This window comes from Macadamia integrifolia, chromosome 13 (assembly GCF_013358625.1).
Source record: "Macadamia integrifolia cultivar HAES 741 chromosome 13, SCU_Mint_v3, whole genome shotgun sequence".
Taxonomy (NCBI): domain Eukaryota; kingdom Viridiplantae; phylum Streptophyta; class Magnoliopsida; order Proteales; family Proteaceae; genus Macadamia; species Macadamia integrifolia.
In genome coordinates this window covers 15,964,038-15,983,009 of record NC_056569.1, presented here as the reverse complement: position 1 = coordinate 15,983,009, position 18,972 = coordinate 15,964,038, and the positions used below count along the sequence as shown (strand labels likewise).

General features: G+C 39.6%; 1 protein-coding gene and 1 long non-coding RNA gene across 3 annotated transcripts in view; both read right to left on the bottom strand.

The window, feature by feature from the left end:
* The window catches only part of LOC122059547 (glyoxysomal processing protease, glyoxysomal), a 31,739-nt gene extending 13,395 nt beyond the window's left edge, over nucleotides 1-18,344 (bottom strand). Inside the window, exons 1-6 of the mRNA XM_042622387.1 lie at nucleotides 18,113-18,344; nucleotides 17,946-17,992; nucleotides 17,675-17,849; nucleotides 17,479-17,526; nucleotides 17,262-17,342; nucleotides 16,201-16,347 (exon numbers count right to left, since the gene is read on the bottom strand). Of these exons, the coding sequence (XP_042478321.1) occupies nucleotides 16,201-16,347; nucleotides 17,262-17,342; nucleotides 17,479-17,526; nucleotides 17,675-17,849; nucleotides 17,946-17,992; nucleotides 18,113-18,178 (564 nt within the window). The 5' untranslated portion in view covers nucleotides 18,179-18,344. The remainder of the gene's footprint in view (nucleotides 1-16,200; nucleotides 16,348-17,261; nucleotides 17,343-17,478; nucleotides 17,527-17,674; nucleotides 17,850-17,945; nucleotides 17,993-18,112) is intronic.
* LOC122059548 lies at nucleotides 16-2,736 on the bottom strand. 2 transcript variants are annotated; one of them, XR_006134078.1, is made up of 4 exons: nucleotides 2,718-2,736; nucleotides 1,640-1,727; nucleotides 660-769; nucleotides 16-312 (listed from the first exon to the last, which is right to left on the bottom strand). It is a non-coding gene; the product is annotated as an uncharacterized LOC122059548 (long non-coding RNA). The 2 variants fall into 2 exon arrangements; XR_006134079.1 differs by lacking the exon at nucleotides 2,718-2,736 and adding an exon at nucleotides 1,922-1,940.
* Nucleotides 18,345-18,972: the final 628 nt, after the last annotated feature.

Here is an 18,972-nt window from a genome sequence, read left to right as displayed (position 1 = left end):
TAACGAAATGACATATTATTTTTTGCCTTTTTGATAAGCAACATTATTAAATTATGAGTCAATAGACCAATTAACAGTCTCCTGCTTTTTGCTGTATTGGAGGATGAGCAACAAGAATCAAGCACATGCGAATCCACTTTGTCCTACCAAAAAAAAATCACTTTGTACCAACAGGAAAGGGAGGGACATAAGGAGACACATGAAGCCACAAGTCCCTGATGATGGATTTAAAACCCAATCTGTTTGACAGGTTCGAGTGTTGAGAGAAAAATCAGTGTCATTAAGTGGATCACATTGGCCAATTCTGACGATCTGAAAGCACAGAACAGTAGGAAGTTTTCAAAATCGCCAATATGTAAGTTGATAGTAAAAGCATAAAGATTCCTTTCACAAAAATTTATTAGCTGGTAATTAATAAATAAAATAACAAATGGAGAAGTAAAACAATTAACCAGAGACATGATTCAGCCAAAATATGCATGGTTTTCTTGTCATATTCAGGTTCGAGTAGTACAGGATTTTCTGGTGCAAATTTCACTCGTTTATGAACATCAAGGGGACTAGAAAAGGAAGATAATTTCATGGGCATTCTATGTTCACTGAAAAACAAATAAATAAATAAAAATTTAGGATTCAAAAGTCATGATGTTTAGACTCACCAGAAAAGATGTATATCAATCTAAGTTACATTCCATTTCTTTCCGGACTTGAGCAAAGGCAGATAACATCAAAGACCGCCTGTTTGCTATTTCGAGAACTATCTCCAAGGCTGCAGCAATGTAGCTCTGAATTAGGTGTGAAACTCATCTAAGTATGCATGTGAAGGTGGATTTTATTTTAGCATGAAGAACCCCATATGTGATCCACAATAATCTCCATGTAGCGAACACATGGGCTAGCACAGAACACCCTATACAAGCCTCAGATCTCTGATTAAGATGACCAAAATTAACATCAGATGAATGTATGGTCTTTCAGCTGCATGCAACTGATGACCAACATGTTCTTTGTAACGTATTGTAGATGCTAGCAAATACAGGTCCATTATGCAGGTAGCGTGACCACAAGTCATAATATCAAGAGAGTAAGTAATGCTATTTTCTCTTGTGAAATTAGGTTGTTAAGCATATTCTGTCACTTCACAATAAAAATTTAGGTGCCAATTTCTTTTCACATTTCCCATCTATTTTTGTTTGTACACAAAATCTATCAACTTTAACTTCCTTCTTAGAATAAAATCACATTTTTAGCCCTATCTCATTATTCAACGATAAAAATTAGGTCGCCCTTTGCCCTTCTTGTGCCTTCCTAGTCCACATGATATACTATCAATGGTCATGTTAAGGGACAGGCATTAGGCAACTAACAGATTATTTAATGTCATAGAAGTGGGTTCCACACCCACATATTTACCTTCAATTCTAAACAGTATAACAACTTGCCTAAGAAATAATATAGTTTCTAAATATTGATTTCTATCAGAATAAAATAGCTATTAGCTTTTTACAGTTTCAATTTCATCTCTACCATTAAGTTATGAGAGTAAACACATGCAATAAAGATAACGAAGAATCTGTGCTTGCATACATGATCTAGTCGAGTATTTTTTCATGCACCAAATTAAGCCAAGCTACTTCACCTGTCTCAAATGAATGCTGGGCACCCCGGAGCTTTGGAGAAACCAAACTCCCAAACACTGATAATGATTTGGATCGCTCCTTTTTTGCCTACAGAAAGCAAGAAGTTAGTAGGAGAGGAGAACTGCTAAATGTAGGAAGTAATGACTCTATTAGTATCATTTTCGTTAATATATGACAAATTTATTGAATGGAAACCAATTGTAGGATACATATAATACAGCATAAGAGCATAGCCCATTGAACAGGGAGATCTATAGGGTATGGTCATTCAAACATAATACCTCCAGTGGTGCCACTTTAGTAAGCTCATCAGTTAGCTAGACCATTGCATCCTTTACTGGAGTATTACATTCCCCAAGGTTCACAAAAATATTGAGAGCCAAATCAAGTGCATGCATGTGATGTAGGACCAAAAAGGCAATTTTAAACAAGAGAATTTGGTTCAACGACTTGATCAAACATGAAACACCTACTGGATGGAGTAAAACCAGTAAGCAAGATGTATGGTTCAGGTTGAAGATAAATGGATAGTACTTGTAGAGTAGGTAAATCAGAACATGGGCATGAATTAACATCAGTTTTTTTTTTTTTTTTTTGGGTAAGAGAATTCATATCAGTAGATTAATTAGTGATTTTGTTTCTAACTGCATGTTCTAGGACCAAAGCGAAGGATTTGGTAGCATAGAACAAGAGTCTTGAGGGATGGTTGATGGTCACAGATCTATTGAATGGATTTCAGTGAATCCCTGAAGTTTATAAAGGATTCCGGTCCAAAAATGGCACATGTATGTTATGGTGGTAGATTGTGTTGATATGATGGGAACAGAAAGGTTTTGATACAGTTATGGTTACAGATATATATATATATATGTAATTTTTTTTTTCTCTTTTAATTGTAACTAGTTGAAGTTGGATACGTTAGTAGCAACTAGGAGGTAGACTTTGATTTTAATTCTATTTCAGTTAATAGAGTTTGATTAGGAAATTTTATTTCCTTTTTCTCTTATATATGTAAGCATATGCCCATCAAAGAAATTCAGATTTAGATTGAATGAAAATTTTCACTGGTGTTGCTACCAAGAGCTGTGAGTGCACAAGTACTGCTACTTTCTTCTTCCCGGATCTTCTCTGGTTTCAGTGTATGATCCGCTCCTATTCCCACAATTATTCTTGTTGTTCCCAGGTTGACACTGGGGGGGCCGGGGGGAGGGGGGAATCAGTCTTCAAAAATTCTCCTAAAATTTCCCAAGACTTTCCTTGGTGTTCCCCACACTGATGGCACTCCCTAAACTGTCGGCATACACTTGCAAACACACTGATTGTTGGCACATTCCCACAATAGACTGTTGGAACTGACACAGGCACTCACAGTGATTGGCTGGGGCAATCCCAATTTTACCAATCACATACACTTCGTATGCACATCCACCTGCAACCACAAGTGGCCATGTCTATCAGATTGTGCACACCCACTGCAAACATACACAACACTCCAATGCACAAATAACAAGTAAAACAGGCACACACTCACAACACCAAATATACATCGTTCAGCAGTGTGCCTACATCCAAGAAGCAATGCCCTTACTGGTGGGCTCAGTGTATGTATACTCAACACTATCAGCAGCTACAACTCCAGGGTTTTCACAGCTACAACTGTGAGGGTGCTAAAACACCCAAATTTATAATGCCACTACAGTCAAGGCGCTACAACCCCTGTAGTGTCCAGCCCCAATTGGAATACCCCAACTACAATAGATAATGAGCTTATATGAATGCCCGAATGCCCTGATTAGAAGCACAATTATAAATTCAAATCCCCCTAACACAAAGCAAATCCTAACTGACGAAATTTCCCAAAGACCTAGCCTACAGTCATGTAATACAACTGGTGATTTGACAAAGTGTAGGTTACCCCACGGGAATAATCCCACAATCAACTGCTCTCCAACCATCAATGCAATTTTCAATATCACCAGCAACTTTCACCACCATGAACAATGGTTTGAGCAAATTCAGATTACTTCTGCCAGAGTAACCCTCCACTGGCAGCTCCAGTGGAGTCCAAACATCATCATCAATGACCTCAAATTACCCAAGATGTGATCAATGATCCCCAATTATGTATTTCTGCATTTCAGCCCTTTCCTGCAACTCTTCTTCTCTTACAAGCGTCTTCTTTTCGTTCTTCGCTCATTTTGGAGAAGACTGCAACAAACTAGGGCGCTCATTTGGACTTAAAATAAGGCCCTAAATCCCAAATCAACCTGACCCTTGGACCTGGCAGGGACAGTGCCAGATGCCCTCTGATTGGAACCTGGCAGATATTGGTGGCAATGATCATTAGGTCAACACTGATGAAAGTGCGAGTGGCTTAGGATTGCATCATCTGGAATCTCTGGTGCATGATCCGTATGCCTGTGATATATGCGATCGAGACGCGATTACATGAACCACGGTACACAGTTCGACGGTGTGCTCGACCATTAGGTGGTGTTGTGCATAAATCTCCTCCGCTTCAACTACTCACCATGTAGCGCCTTGATCTTTACCATTTGAAGATTCGGATCTAACTGGTGAGAAGCCTCTGGAACATTAAAAACAACAAACTTTTGCATCTCAGATTTGAAACTCCCTTAAGACCAACCCATTAAATGCCCTTCATTAGGACCTTCCGTCAAACACCTGAAAAGTGTTCCATGCCTTGGCCGTTTTTACATGAATTGATCCAATGGCTTGAGGCCAAGCCATGCAACCCCCTTGCGCATGTGCGCAGCAAGCCAGTCGAGGGTGGCTGCTGCTGCAACTATTGTTGCACCATGTGCGAGCGTGGTCGCAAAGCCTTTTGCATCTGTGAGGCCACAGCTAATGCCTTCGCTACTGGCTTGAGCTGCATGGCCCTATGCCAGGTCTACCTGGCTGCCATCAAGCCAAACACATCCCCACCTAGGCAACCACCTCATCCCTGCCACATCACTATGACCCCAGACATACCATGCATCCATTCACATCATGCCACCATGCATACATAGACATCTACAATGTCCATCACACATCATGCATCATCGCATGCCATGCAAACATTATCTACCATGCATGCCATCTCATCATCATGCATGCCATGCACACCTCATCTACCATGCATGCCATCTCATGAATCATCATCTTACGTCCTCATGCCAACCATCATACCATCATGGACACATAAACAACATTAAGACACTGAAACATCTTCACATCATGCCATTTTGTGGGGGCTTATATCAAGCTATCCAAACCATGATCTATAGCCATCTCAACATCTCACTGAGCCACATCACCCTGATAAGCTACCACCTCATCAGCTGACACATCTACCATGTCAGTGCACCTGCCGACATATGCCACACATGCATGACCTACGTATCACTAACTATCGTTTGGCATATGCCACATCATCAGATACTAAGTTAGATACTGACCTAAGGGACCCAAACATCATTGTGCTATTTCTTCCATCTGTACAATCCTTGCCGGCCCTATTCACATCACTATGTGAGTGTGTTGCGCAAATGGCTGTGTTGACAACAATGATAACAACAACAGCCGTAGTCCAACAATGGTAGATGATATAGTCAGTGATACATAGGTCATGCATGTGTGGCATATGTTAGTGATGCAGTTGGGCGTTGGATTACCTGGGGTTAAATTTTGTAATTTGACTCATTTATTTGAAACAAAGTTTTACAGGTGGAACATATGGACCACACCCAGACATAGGGGGTGCGAAATGACCCATACGCTTCTCCAGTGGGTGCGCGCCCCTGTGTCTGGGTGTGGCCTCTACATCCCACCCAGAAAACACTTGACCCATTTATTAATTTCCATTTTCAGAGTAAGAAACAAGTCATGTTATTTTGGGAGTTGAGTTAAAGTCATATTTTGTTTCTATTTAAATAAAAAATTATTTCCATTTTAGAGTTAAATGCTTCTTTTATTTTAGTTTCAGAATAGGAATAGGGTTATTTTGAGTCTTTAAATAGTCTTCTCGTACCAATGATTAAAATTAGATTTGAGTTTTGGAATATTGAAGAAAGCGAGAATTACCTCTCAACTGCTGTTGTGAATGTTCTCTCTTCTCCCTACCTTTCTCTACTTCTTTCCTCTACTCATACTAAATCTTCTTATCTCTTTCTTCCCCTTTTATCTCCCTTTATTTCAGTTTTCCTTAAAGCCTATGCAGTACTCCCTGTTTTGGGCAGTACTATCAGATCTAAAAGAAAGCTTTGTTGAAACTTTATTTCCAGTCGATTGACCCAGAGATTCAGGTCAAAGGTAGCTTACCCTAAAGCGTTTTAAACCCTTGAATCCCCTGTCCTAACCTCCAACCTGTGGTGAGAATCAAGATCTGTAACAAAGTACTGTGGGATAGTCGCTTCATCCTAAAATCAAGGATCGATTTGTGGTTATGAGTGGGTTCCTTCCAAGGTTCAAGGTATCGCGTTTTGACCAGGTTTCAACCCTTGGGGAGACCGAAATTTTGGTCGAAACTTGGGAAATGTCAAGGAAAACAGGGAATTTTTCCCGGTTTAGTGGAAACTTAGGTTTCGACCCCCAAACAGTGTTTTTTTGTGTACATCCTATTTTAGACATTTCTAACACATTCACATCATTAGTTTCATAAAAAAAATAAAAAAAATAAAAAAAAAAATAAAAAAAAAAAACTCAAAGTCATACTTGTGTGGTAACCAAAGGTTCGGTAATCATTACGCTGAGTTGTTGACTGAAATATGTTGTAGGTAAATGCATTTTCAAAAACAGAAAATAAAAAAAAAAACATTAACATGCAAAAAAAAAAAAATCGGCCACCGTGAATGCGTAAATCGGGCCCTCCTAAGTAATATATAAAAATTTACATAATTCTACTCTATTTACAAGTATAATTATATTAAAAAAAAAAAAAAAAAAGATTTTTGGGGAAGTTGGGACTTACCTTTTTGGTCCAAACTGTCTTTCTTATGTAGATGAAGCAAGAACCACCCTTACAATCAACTTTGTTAGGCAAAAATGAAAATCTCCACTGTTTGCCCAAGTTTCCCACTCCTAGGAGAAAAAACTAAGAGAGGGTTGAATTCTGCTAAATAAGGCTTAGGTTTCTTTTCAAACTAACTTACATAGGGTTGAACCAATTGGTTTGGTGACCGAAACATGGGAAATTTCGTCGAATTTGGTCGAAACATGTTGAAATGGTCGAAACCTGTGCCTTTTAAAAGTCACAAGATATATCGTTTCGACCCTTGGGGATACTGTTGAAACCTGCGAAATTTTGCAGGTTTCGACTGAGTTCTCGAACCATGGTTCCTTCAACTGAAACAAGTTCAGGTCTTCCACCCTTTTTCTTCTATCGTGAAGATGAAAAAGTTCTATTCTTCTCAATTGGGATTGAAGGTATTACTAATTGGGAGGTTATCAAGCAACTTATGAATGAGAAGTTCCATCCTCCTAATTATGAGAAGGTACAGTATGATAATTTTCTCAATTTTCAGCAAGGCAATAAGTATGTGGATGCCATAGAGTTCCACAAATTATCTTCAAGGTGCTGACTTCAGGAGATGGACCAGTAATTGGGTTATAAGATATATCAACGGGCTAAGTACTGAGATCCGACTAGAGTTGGCTAACACCGATTTCAGGTCCGTTGATGTGACAAAAGCTCATGCCAAGACAACTGAAGAGAAGTCCAGTTATTGGAAGAATATGATCAAGACTCCTTTAGTTTATAGCCTCCACCATGTATAGAAGAACAGAAGCTTGAATCTTGCAGAGTGGAAGCAAAGAAGCCTGAAGTTAATAGATGTAGTGATTGGGTGAAAAACATCATATGTCAAAACGGTGGCGAGAAGGGTCACTACACAAACATATGCCTTAATAGGACTCGTTCATGAATGTAGTAGAGAAACAACCAACAAAGAAGAATGAAGATGATGATGATGCTAATTTATGCCCTTATCCTTTAGATGATGAAGTTGAAGCTTACTTTGCTAGTCTTACATCATTCTCCAATAGGTTAGTTGATAAAGCTCCCCTCTTTAGACAAAATGGTACTCTTTTGCATGGTGTTGGTTCTACAAATGTTCATACAGTTGTTGATACCAAGGCAGAGGCAAATTTCCATCTCTGCCGAATTCGTTTGAGCGCATAACCTTCCACAGAAGCAACTCTTTAAAAAGATTCATGTGTGAGGTTTTTGACCTACAACTTAAGAAGAGGCCACTGCAATAGTTCATGTACATCTATAGTTTAGGCCGTTACAGTATCATGTGCCTTGCTTTTTTTTTTGGATGAATAAATAGATTCATTACTAAGAGGAAAGAATTTACAGGGGATTAAAAAATGGGGGAGGGGAACAAGCCAAAAGGAGCAAGCCCAAACAACAAGGTTGCTGAGAAGAGAAAAAGGGGGGTACTAAACAAAGCATAAAGGCTGCAAGCCAAGAGGAGCAAAAGGGCTAAATGGGGGATGGGGGATGGGGGATGGGGGATGGGGGGGGGGAGAGGAAAGGCTTGGAGAGGCCCCAGGATACAACAATGAGCCAGTTCCTTGGGGTATCAATTACTGTGGCGGTGACAAAGAGAGGCTATCTTGGTGGAGATGTTAAAATAGATCCATTCCAAATCTTTTCGAAGAACAAGAATTGGAAGTCCATCTACGAAGATTCTTCTCCATCCAGATATGGTTGTTGGTGGCGTAGAAGCATGGTTTAAAGTATCTCCGATACTGATACGATATCCTCCGATACGTATCTTAAATTTAGCCGATCGATACAATACACACCGATACGATACATGGAATTTTTAAAATCCTTTTGTATCGATATATATCTTACGATACATACCGATATGCATCAATACACCACCGATACACATCGATACGATACGATATGCACCATATGAATTTATGAAAAATATAAAATCGAGGTGAAATGTACGTTTCGGTATGTATCGGTATCTATCGGTGTGTCTCGATCGGTACGTATTGGTGAGTATCGGTATGTATCGATCGGTACGTATCGGTGAGTATCGGTACAGTGAGCTACGGTCATATAATGGCCAAGATGGATAATTTTTCAGAAAAACACGATTTTTTAAGGGGTTTTTGTTCCAAAGTTGCTACCAGCCATATTTCTCTCTAACTAAAGTGGAAATCAAGGTTGGGAACAAGGATTTTACATTTATGGGACAACTACAAACCTTGAATTCTTAGTGCAATACTCTCAATTTAGTGTTTATGCATAATACACATGGTTTAAAGTATCTCCGATACCGATACGATACCCTCCGGTACGTATCTTAAATTTAGCCGACCGATACGACACACACCGATACGATACATGGAATTTTTAAAATCATTTCGTATCGATATATAACCTACGATACATATCGATATGCACCAATACACTATCGATACGTACTGATACTCTATGGAAAATATAAAATCGAGGTGAAATATACGTTTCGGTATGTATCGGTAAGTATCAGTATTTGTATGTATCGATTGGTACGTATCGATGAGCATCAGTACGTATCGGTGAGTATCGGTATGTATCGATCAGTACGTATCAGTGAGTATCGGTATGTACCGATACAGTGCGCTACGATCATATAATGGTCAAGATGAGTATTTTTCAGAAAACACAATTTTTTGAGGGGTTTTTGTTCCAAAGTTGCTGCCAACCATATTTCTCTCTAACTAAAGTGAAAATCAAAGTTGGGAACAAGGATTTTACATATATGGGACAACTACAAACCTTGAATTCTTAGTGCGATACCCTCAATTTAGTGTTTATGCATAATACATGTTATCAATAGTTGTTTTTAATAATTTTTTATGCAAAAGTATTTAAAAAGGTGTTTCATATTCATTTATGTGCGTATCTTTAGCGTATCTTAGCGTATCTCCGACACGATACGATACCCTCCGATACGTATCTTAATTTTGATCGACCGATACCGATACTTTAATCCTTGGTCAAGTGTCAAGTGAGATTTGTCTCCTATCTTGGTCAGCAACTTCTAGAAGGTCTCTTGCCAGCTGTAAAAGCCAATACTTCCCTATTGATTTCAACTTTGGCTGAAGTTGTGTCTCTTTGTGAAACTTAATCAACGAGGAAATTAGAGAAGGATCGACCATCCTGTTAGACCAGGGATTTGTCCTTTTCTGTTTTATGGCTTCTTGTTAAACAAGTAACTTAGTTTAGGAATTTGGTTGGTTTCCTATTTAGTTACTTTTCTTTTTAGTTAGTTTCTAATTTGGTAACCTTCTATTTTGAAGGAATAGCAGAGCCTATTCAAAAACCTTCGAATTTCGCAATACTTTCATTTTTCATCTCTTATTTCTTCATCTCTTCATGCCCCTTTTTTCGTTTGAACCTCAGTTTTCCATACTTTGTTTTGCATGGATCCATGTAGCCGACCCCATAAGGCTGATTTTGCTATTGTTGTAGCTGAGCCTATTTAAAGGCCAGCCAGTTGCAACTATGGACAGAGTTTTTAGTTAATGAAAATTGAAGAGTTTCTTCCATAGGCTGAGAGAGTATAATGGAGGGCCTCTAGAGAAAGAAGGGGAAGATCAGAGTAGCAGGGGGAGAAAGGGGAAGCACACAAATCTCACAACGCATAAAACCAAACCAATTCTCACTTCATTCTTCAATTCACTGTAACTTGTCCATCAATTACAGCCTATATATAGGAGAAATAGAGACATAAAACTGAAATAGAAACTAGTCTAACTAGGAAACAAACCATAAAAAGAAACTATTGCAAAAGGAAAGAAATCCTCACTGACTCCTAACTCCTACATTCAAGTCTAGAAAATAAAAGGTATGAAATAAAGACAAATAAACTACTAATTATTTCTAACCCTTGTTGGACCAAAACCCTTGGCTGGAGCAGTTCTTCTTGGCTTCTGGCTTCCAAAGCTAGTCATGTTGGTCCAACCAGGCAAGTGCAGTCGTGTCTGCATCAACTCTTCTCCTATGAAAAGAACTCGACTCCATCGAGTTAGGCAAAGGACCTAGGAGAGCGTCTGAAGGAATAAGCCGAATGAGGAACGAACCCATCATCTTCTTGAGCTTAATTCTAAGGAGATCTTCGGCAGGATGAAACTTTACAGTCTTGTCGTCGTGCTTGAAGACATAGGTATTGGCATAACCATAATACTGTCTTTCTTGTCCAACAACCATGGTCGACCATGAAGAATATGGCACACCTTCATATGGAGGACATCACATTGGACTGTATCCTTAAATCCACCAATAGAATATGTGACCAAACACTTACCTGTGTGATACGGATCCAGGTTCCAAAAGTCGGAATCGGATCGCTTATGGGCCCACAATTAACAACTAAAACAGTTTGCAAAGTAGGGGCATTATTGTAACCTCAGGCACAACTCTAGCACTTAGAAAAGATGGAAATAGATACTAGGGTCAAACTGAAATAAAAAAATTAGAAGAGCCCGTATTCTGGAATTACTAACAGAATAGGGGAATATTATAACATAATTTCGAGGACAGGGGGTTTTCTTGTAATTATAAATAACTGTCCTTACTTGTAAATTTAGAGAGTCAGCTTTCTTCAACCTACAACACGCACAATAGAATTCAGAACCAGCGAGAGCTGCTTCTACTCCAAGTGAAGGATCTCACAGGTTAGGCCTAGGCTTGGGCTGAAATTGCAGGTATAGGATCGCATAACCCAGATTTATCTAACCCACCAACATTAACCCAACTGATCAAGTATTAGGTTCAGATTCAACTCCTGGAATCACAAGGGCGGCAAGTACAGGTCTGGGTAGGGTTGTAGATGTATCTCTCACAGCAGGGATCACTTTCAGACCTGAGATTCAAGGGTTAGGGTCGCCTTGGGGAGGGCTTCCTTCGACCAACAGCTTGACCCAAACAACTCACGCACAGCTGAGTTCGAAGTGCCTCAGTAGGGCTGCAACTGTGGCCCAGAACAGGGTAAAAAAAAAAAACCAGAATACAGAGAGGAAAGGAAGAAGAATATCAAAGAAGGAAAAGGAAACTAGAATAATAAAAAGGAAGAAGAGAATGAACAGAGAAGAGATGGGAAAATTTCAGAGGAGGAAGAAGGGGAAATCAGCAGCCATGGTTTCAAAACCAAAAAATAACTTTCAAATTTCTATTCTTCAACATCTAAAACTGAACTTCTTCATCGTTTACATGTCCAATATAAGGAAAAAAATCAAAAATTAATGGCAACTAACTTAAAATGGAAACTAATCTAAAATTAGAAACTAACTAATTTCAAAGTTGTTTCTAAAACAAAAGAAAATTAAATCAAAAAGATTTTTTTTTTCCTAAATCCATTGTGCATCTGCATCACTGTGATTTTGATATTAGTGTTGTTCACCCAAATAACCTTGTAAAGATTTGGATGTAGCTCTATCTTCAATCCTAGCATACGAACGTCTTCAAAAACAACGTTAGTGCAACTACCTCCATCGGCAACCAAGGTTAACAGTTGATCATTGCACTTCACACGGGTTTGAAAAATACTATTACGGCACCAATCTTCATTGTCAACGACTTTCTGAGTGGTCAACACAAGACGAATGACATAAAAAGGATGTGGATCCTCTTACTTGGAGTGTCATGGACTCCACCTAATGCACGCTCTTCCCTTAAATCAACTGTGACATAACCAAGTTGTTCTTCGGGAATATTAGGTATGGGAGAATCCTTTTTAATAAAAGCAACCATTCGGTTGGGACATTGAACACTGATATGTCCAAATCTATTCCACGAGTAGCACTGAACAGTAAGCTTTGTCACCTCAGAAGGTTTATCTGAACCATACTGAAGGGGATAGTATGGATGAGTAGGCCGTGACGATGACATTTTAGAAGCATGACGAGGTGGAGAATACGGCCGACTAGGTCATGAAGATGTGGTTTGCTAAATGACCTTTCCTGGGTAAAAGGTTGTTGCAGAATGGAACTCATACCTTGAGGAAAAGTATCTGCAAAATTTCTCCAACTCTATAGGCGTTTTAGACTTTCCTCAACCTGATACGCTACTTGAACAGCATCTTCCATTGTAAGCAATCAACTGGATGTAAGGGCAGCACTAATTTGAGGGTGCAAACCATTAAGGAATTGTGCCACCAATATTTCTTCATCCCACTCAAAATCAAAATGAGTAGCAAAATAATAAAATCTAGCAACATACTCTTCAACGGTCAAGTTTTCCTATTTCAACTATGCAAATCTAAGATATGCGTGTTGCTTGTAATCAGGAGGTAAGAATCTCCGGTTCATGACTTCATGCATTTCAGCCCAAGTAGTAACTAATCCAATGCCTCGGGTTCGGTTTCGTTATTGTTGCTTGACACACCAGACTCAGGCCGTGCCTTTCAATTTAGCCTCTACAAATAGGACCTTTCGGGCATCAGTCAATCCATACTGTTTGAAGAAGGCTTCCAAGTTGTGGATCCAGTAAAGGTACAATTTTGGATTGTTATCTCTATAAAAATCAAGGACATCCAATCTTTTTGCTCTTTCCGCTCCATCATCATATCGACCAATTTCATATGGTGGTGGTGGTGGTGGTGTATGATGTGGTGGCGGTGATGGTAGTGATGGATCCCGTGGGGTGGTGTTGGAAGAATCCCCAGATTGAATGGGACTCTTTCCTTTATCTGCAGCCACCAATTGGTCAAGAGAAGCTTGCAAGGTTGTCATCATTGTTTGAATAGAGGTGACAATTGTGGTGAGGGGTATTGACACGTTCAGTGAGGGTGTCAGTTTTTTAGTCAAGTCTCACCTTTATAGGTGTCGAGCTGTTGGAGAACTTTATTGTTGGGTACCATGGTGGAGATAAGCATAGAGCACATAGACGGTAATGGAAAAATAGTAAATAACTTCTTTTATTTTTATTTTTTTCAAAGGATGGCAGAATTGTAAATAGATGAGGTTCAATTGCAATCCACAAATATATCACATGTGGGTAGGGGCATATTTGGACAGAGATAAAGATAGGACCAAGAAGAATAAGATGTAATAGGGAGGGGTAGTATGGGAAAATCAGGAAAAATGAAAGAAGAAAAGAAATAAGAGGATTTTGTGGAATGGGGAGTACCGTAACCGACAAGGGGAAGTCTTCCTCTGTCTGATCAACTCAAACCACAGGGGATAGACTACATGAAAAAGGTAGAGAGGATCTCAGGGCACAAGATGGAGAAGGAGATCCAGGGGAGTCATTATCTGACGATGGCAAGCAGCGGTGGTTCCAGGGGCTGCGACGACCAGTGGGAGGTCTCTATGCGTGGAAGGAGGAGGGTTTTTGATGACCAGTGGTGGGTCTACAACCTCAAGGGAGGAGGGGCGACTAGTGGAAGAGTTGATGCGTGGAAGGAGGAGGGTCTTTGATGACTAGTGGTACAGCTGCGTCTTCTTTTTTTCTTTTTTTTTTTCACAAGCCAGAACCCCCGAAGAAGGGTTTCGATCAAAGGGAAAAAATAAATAGAGGGTGGAGGTGCTGCTTTGTGGGTTTCAGTTGGGGCAAAGGGATGGGGTGGTGAGAGACAATGGCCCTTTTCTTTTGTGCTGGACAAAACCGAGAAGGGAAAGGGAAAAAGTTGGCGAGGTTCATTGTGGAGTCGGAAGTGGTTGGGGCTGCTGCGAGATGTTGCAGCACTGGGATTGTGAGGAATCGAAGGGGAGGACAGCAACAATGGTTTTTTTTTTTTTTTTTTTTTTTTTTTTTTAAACCTCAGACTTCTCTGCAAAAGCAAAGAGAAGATTGGGGAGGGAAGAAGAGAGATGAAAGGGAAGGAATGGGATCCTTCAACTCTGATACCAAGTTGATGGAGGGGCTTCTAGAGAAGAAGGGGAAGATCAGAGTAGCAGGGAGGAAAGGGGAAGCACACACTCTCACAGAGCATTAAACCAAACCATTTCTCACTTCATTCTTCAATTCACTGTAACTTGTCCATCGATTACAGCCTATATATAGGGAAAATAGAGACATAAAACTGAAATAGAAACTAGTCTAACTAGGAAACAACCCATAAAAGGAAACTAATGCAACGGGAAAGAAATCCTGACTGACTCCTAACTCCTACATTCAAGTCTGAAAATAAAAGGCGTGAAATAAAGACAAATAAATTACTAATTATTTCCAACCCATGTTGGACCAAAACCCTAGGTTGGACCAAATCTTCTTGGCTCTTGGCTTCCAATGCCAGTCATGCTGGTCCAACCAGGCAAGCGCAGCCGTGTCTGCATCACTCGACCAGCACAGATTGGCCAACAGAGACCTGTATCTCAGGATCTTGCCAACTCTGCCCAAATTTCAAGATTTTTCACATATCATCAATCAACCATCAGTTATGGCTGATCTTTCTGGGTTTTGTTGGAAGTATTAATACCCCCACCCAACCTTAGTCTCAACTTTATCAGAGGTCAGACCAGTGAGTTATCAAATTTCTTCTATTTGACCTTATTCTCCGTGATTTGAAGTAACCTATTCTGATCTGAAATCCGGGTTTAATCTCTGAGTTTTAACGCCTATTTTCTGAGAAGTTTTAGTCCTTATCTTTGCCTGAACATGGGGCGGGGGTGATATCAAGCCCTTATTTTGCTGGTTGTTTATTGCTGGCCAACAGTCCTATTGGATTGTTTCTGGCCTAGGTGTTGACCTACTGTTATATCAGTTCAGGTTGGAATTTTGATTCATAATTGGGGTTGAGTATATCCATATTCAGCCTTACATTAGGTAAGTAGCGTGGGCCACGTGGCCATGACAAAAGGGAAGAGGTTTTCTATGTTGGTCAGCCAGTTACCTTTGCTAGGAGATCTTTTCAATATGAGGTAAGTGGTGTAAGAGAAAATAAACTGGAAATAACAATAAAGACAACTACAACAGCACCAGCAAGGAGTGGATTTACTAAGAGTAAGAAGATAATTACAGCAGCACCTAAAATAAATTCCTGCTATTACACTTTACAATGACTATCAGCCACACTCTGACTCGAGCAGCATCATGGATATATTCCTTGCATAACTTTACCTGTAAACATGTTATTGCAGCATGCTTCGGCCAAAGGTTTTCATGAAAAATGTTGACCAACTGATACTAGCCAGAAAAAAAAAAAAAACAGCATATCCCTTTAGAATTACTTTTGCATTGACAAAGTAGCCATAAATGGAGTGGAAGTGATGTTGATTGTTACAAATCATTACACTATAGTTTCATTGGTGGCTCATATGTCCCATAATGACCTCAATCAAAGGAGCTGTCATACTCCATAAGCCATGCTTTAAGAACTGAACACCAAAACCAGACTGACCAACCATTTCCTAAACTTTCATGTCCGCTTACAGACTCCTAAGGGGGAAAAAAATCCAGATATAGCAAACTTCAGTCATGTACTCTTTTTCAGTTCATTTTTATCTATTCTGGTTCTACTCTATATAGAGAGGAGAAAGATGCAACTAAAATGTAAATACGCCAAGCATCTGATGACTGAGAGCTACAAATAAACCATCTGGGAGTAACCTTTGTTCGAAGAGCATCTGTAGAAACCCAAGGACCACTATTCGATGTGGACAAAGACCAGCCAAGATCCCATAAGCCTTGCTCAATTGTGCCACTAGGAGCTTCAATTAATGACTGTATAGCATGGGAAGATGCAGGAACATCCACCTATATGAAACACATTGTATTATTATGTTATAGCTGAATAGTAATGCTGCAGCCATCACAAACTAATCCAAGTCAATTATCATGAATTTAAGCAACACTTGAACAGCATGACCAGAGATAAATGCATCCAAGGATCTATCATAAGACTATCAAGCTCAATGGTGTGAAGCACATAAGTTTGTATATTGAAATAAATATTATTGTTTTGCTTAAAAGCAGAAAACTAGAGTGTTTATAATACATAGATAAGAATATTATAGTATATTACTGCAAAATCTGTATTGGGGTACCACACTAAATTCCATTAAGGGACTCAAAGACTGTAAGAAAAAGACATTTGGTTGTGATATCTATTCTGATAATATCAGAGTATAATATGTCCATGAGATGCTCGTGCAAATACACAGTACACCTAATGCATTCAAGTCATCTAATTTCTTTTCTTAAGAAAAAGAAGAAAGAGCCATCAAATTGTTTGCATATATAAGTTCAGAATTATCATGTTGGAAGTTCAATATCTACGTCAGAAAAGGCACTAACATCATCTTATGCGATTATAACAACATTTTTTTAGTTAAAAAAGAAATTTTTCAATGAAGGTTAAAATGGATTTTTATGGAAGAGTACAGTTTGCAGCTTAACAAAATGATTCACTTGTTCAATATGTATCAAGAATTAAAAGTCACAAGCACAGCCTAGATCAATGGAAATCATAAAAAATAAAACATTCGGAGAAAAGGTATTAATAGATAATGGTGGATTCTGCCGCAATAAAAATGCAAACCACATCTTAAGCATGGTCCTACACCCTAATGCATGTGCAAGTGCAAGTGCCATGACGACGCATACACAAGCGACTCAACTAGAAACTTACATCATGAATATAAGCAACACTATAGCCAGTGAAAGCATACCAATGCTAGAAGCTGTGCCTGGAGCCAGTGGGAAGTTTCGTTTGCTTCAACATCTACCTGACTTCCAGCCTTTATCTTGGGCTGCAAATCAGAAAACGTCAAACTAAATATTTCTCCTCTTTTCTTTTCTTTTCTTCTAGCAGGCGCGCCAGTTGGGGGGGGGGGTGTTGGGGTTGGAGGGATTGGCATCAACATCATAAGCAATGGCATTTTATACCTCTACCATAACATCAATCTGTGCTCCAGGAATCAACTCCGGGAGGGGCTGCAATTTGTTATAACCCAATCAATTTGTTACAACACAAGTCAATCAATCCAATCCCCAGAGAAACCCTTAACCTCCTGAACAGGGATAACAATTTAGAAAATACATAAGAGAACATCCATAAGGCGTAGAGATAAAACACTTCAACCTGGGCAGCGTTCTCTCGATGTGATTGCGATAGAAATGGCTCCACAATTGATGCAACAGTGACAACAATAGCCATCACAGACGAAGAAGACTTCCGGACATACTTCAAAATGGGAGAGTCGCTGAAGGAATCGGGCAACAACAGCCCAGATGCCGAAAGGGTTGTCTTACCGGACCTAAACCAAATCGGAGATAATTCAACATCTTTCAAACTCTCAGAGGCAACAATTTATTGATCAATTAAAGACCAACTGAACAAAAAATTTGCTTACTGGTAGTGGTGGAAGGCATGTCTTCGCATCTTTAGACCTTTTGGATCCTGAAATTGATAAAGAATCAAAATCCAAAATATCGAAAGAAAGAAGAAAATTGAAGAATCACGAATAAAGAGAATGGAAGAGGTGAACAGAGAGAGAGAGAGAGAGAGAGAGAGACTTACAGGTCCCTGGATTCTAACCATGACGGCAAAATTCCGGGCATTTTCGACGATTTCAGGCAATTCCATATGCGAAAAGTGTGCTTCGGGGGAGCGATGATTCTCACTTCTCAGAGGAACAGTGGCTGAGTTGGTAGGTTCTGCTTCCGGCTTTGCAATTTCGGATTCAGAGCATGGCTTTAGCTAACAAGGAACGCAAGCCTTGGCGGAAACTCTGCATCAGTACTCAGTGGCACCCGTGGAATAGCAAATGACGGTTCAATCCGTGGAGCCACCTCACCTGCTTTGCTCGTGATGACCTGTACGGGCACCCAAGTCAAGGAGTGTTATCGGGTACCGGAACGATACTGATGCTGGATCAGCCCGTATCGGTTCGAATCGGTGAATTTTACCCTTGCTTCCATAGAAAAATAGGTTTTTTTTACGATTTTACCTGATCCTGGATCGGCCAGGTTTCATGATTGGTCTCAGCCGATATCAATACAATATGGCCGATTTGATACCAAAACCTAAAACAATGAACAAGAATGGCTAAAAAAAATTTGTTCGGTACACCGTTCGAAAGCAAGGGTGTAAATCGGTTCGATTTCAGGTATTCAATTCCATTTTGGTTTGGTTCCAAGAGCGTATTGGTGTGAACCAAAACCCGGAAAATCGAATTGGTTTTAAAAATCAATATTCAAATCGAACTTCCTGCGTTTGGTTCTTATTCATTTTCAACATTCGGTCCTTATTCAATTTGATTCAGATTCTGGTCCTTGTATTGAGTTCATATACGATAATATTAGTAATACAAAATAGAGAAAAAGAAACCTGAAAGGCAACGTGGCCTCTACGCCCAGATAAAAGAGGGGTGAAAATGA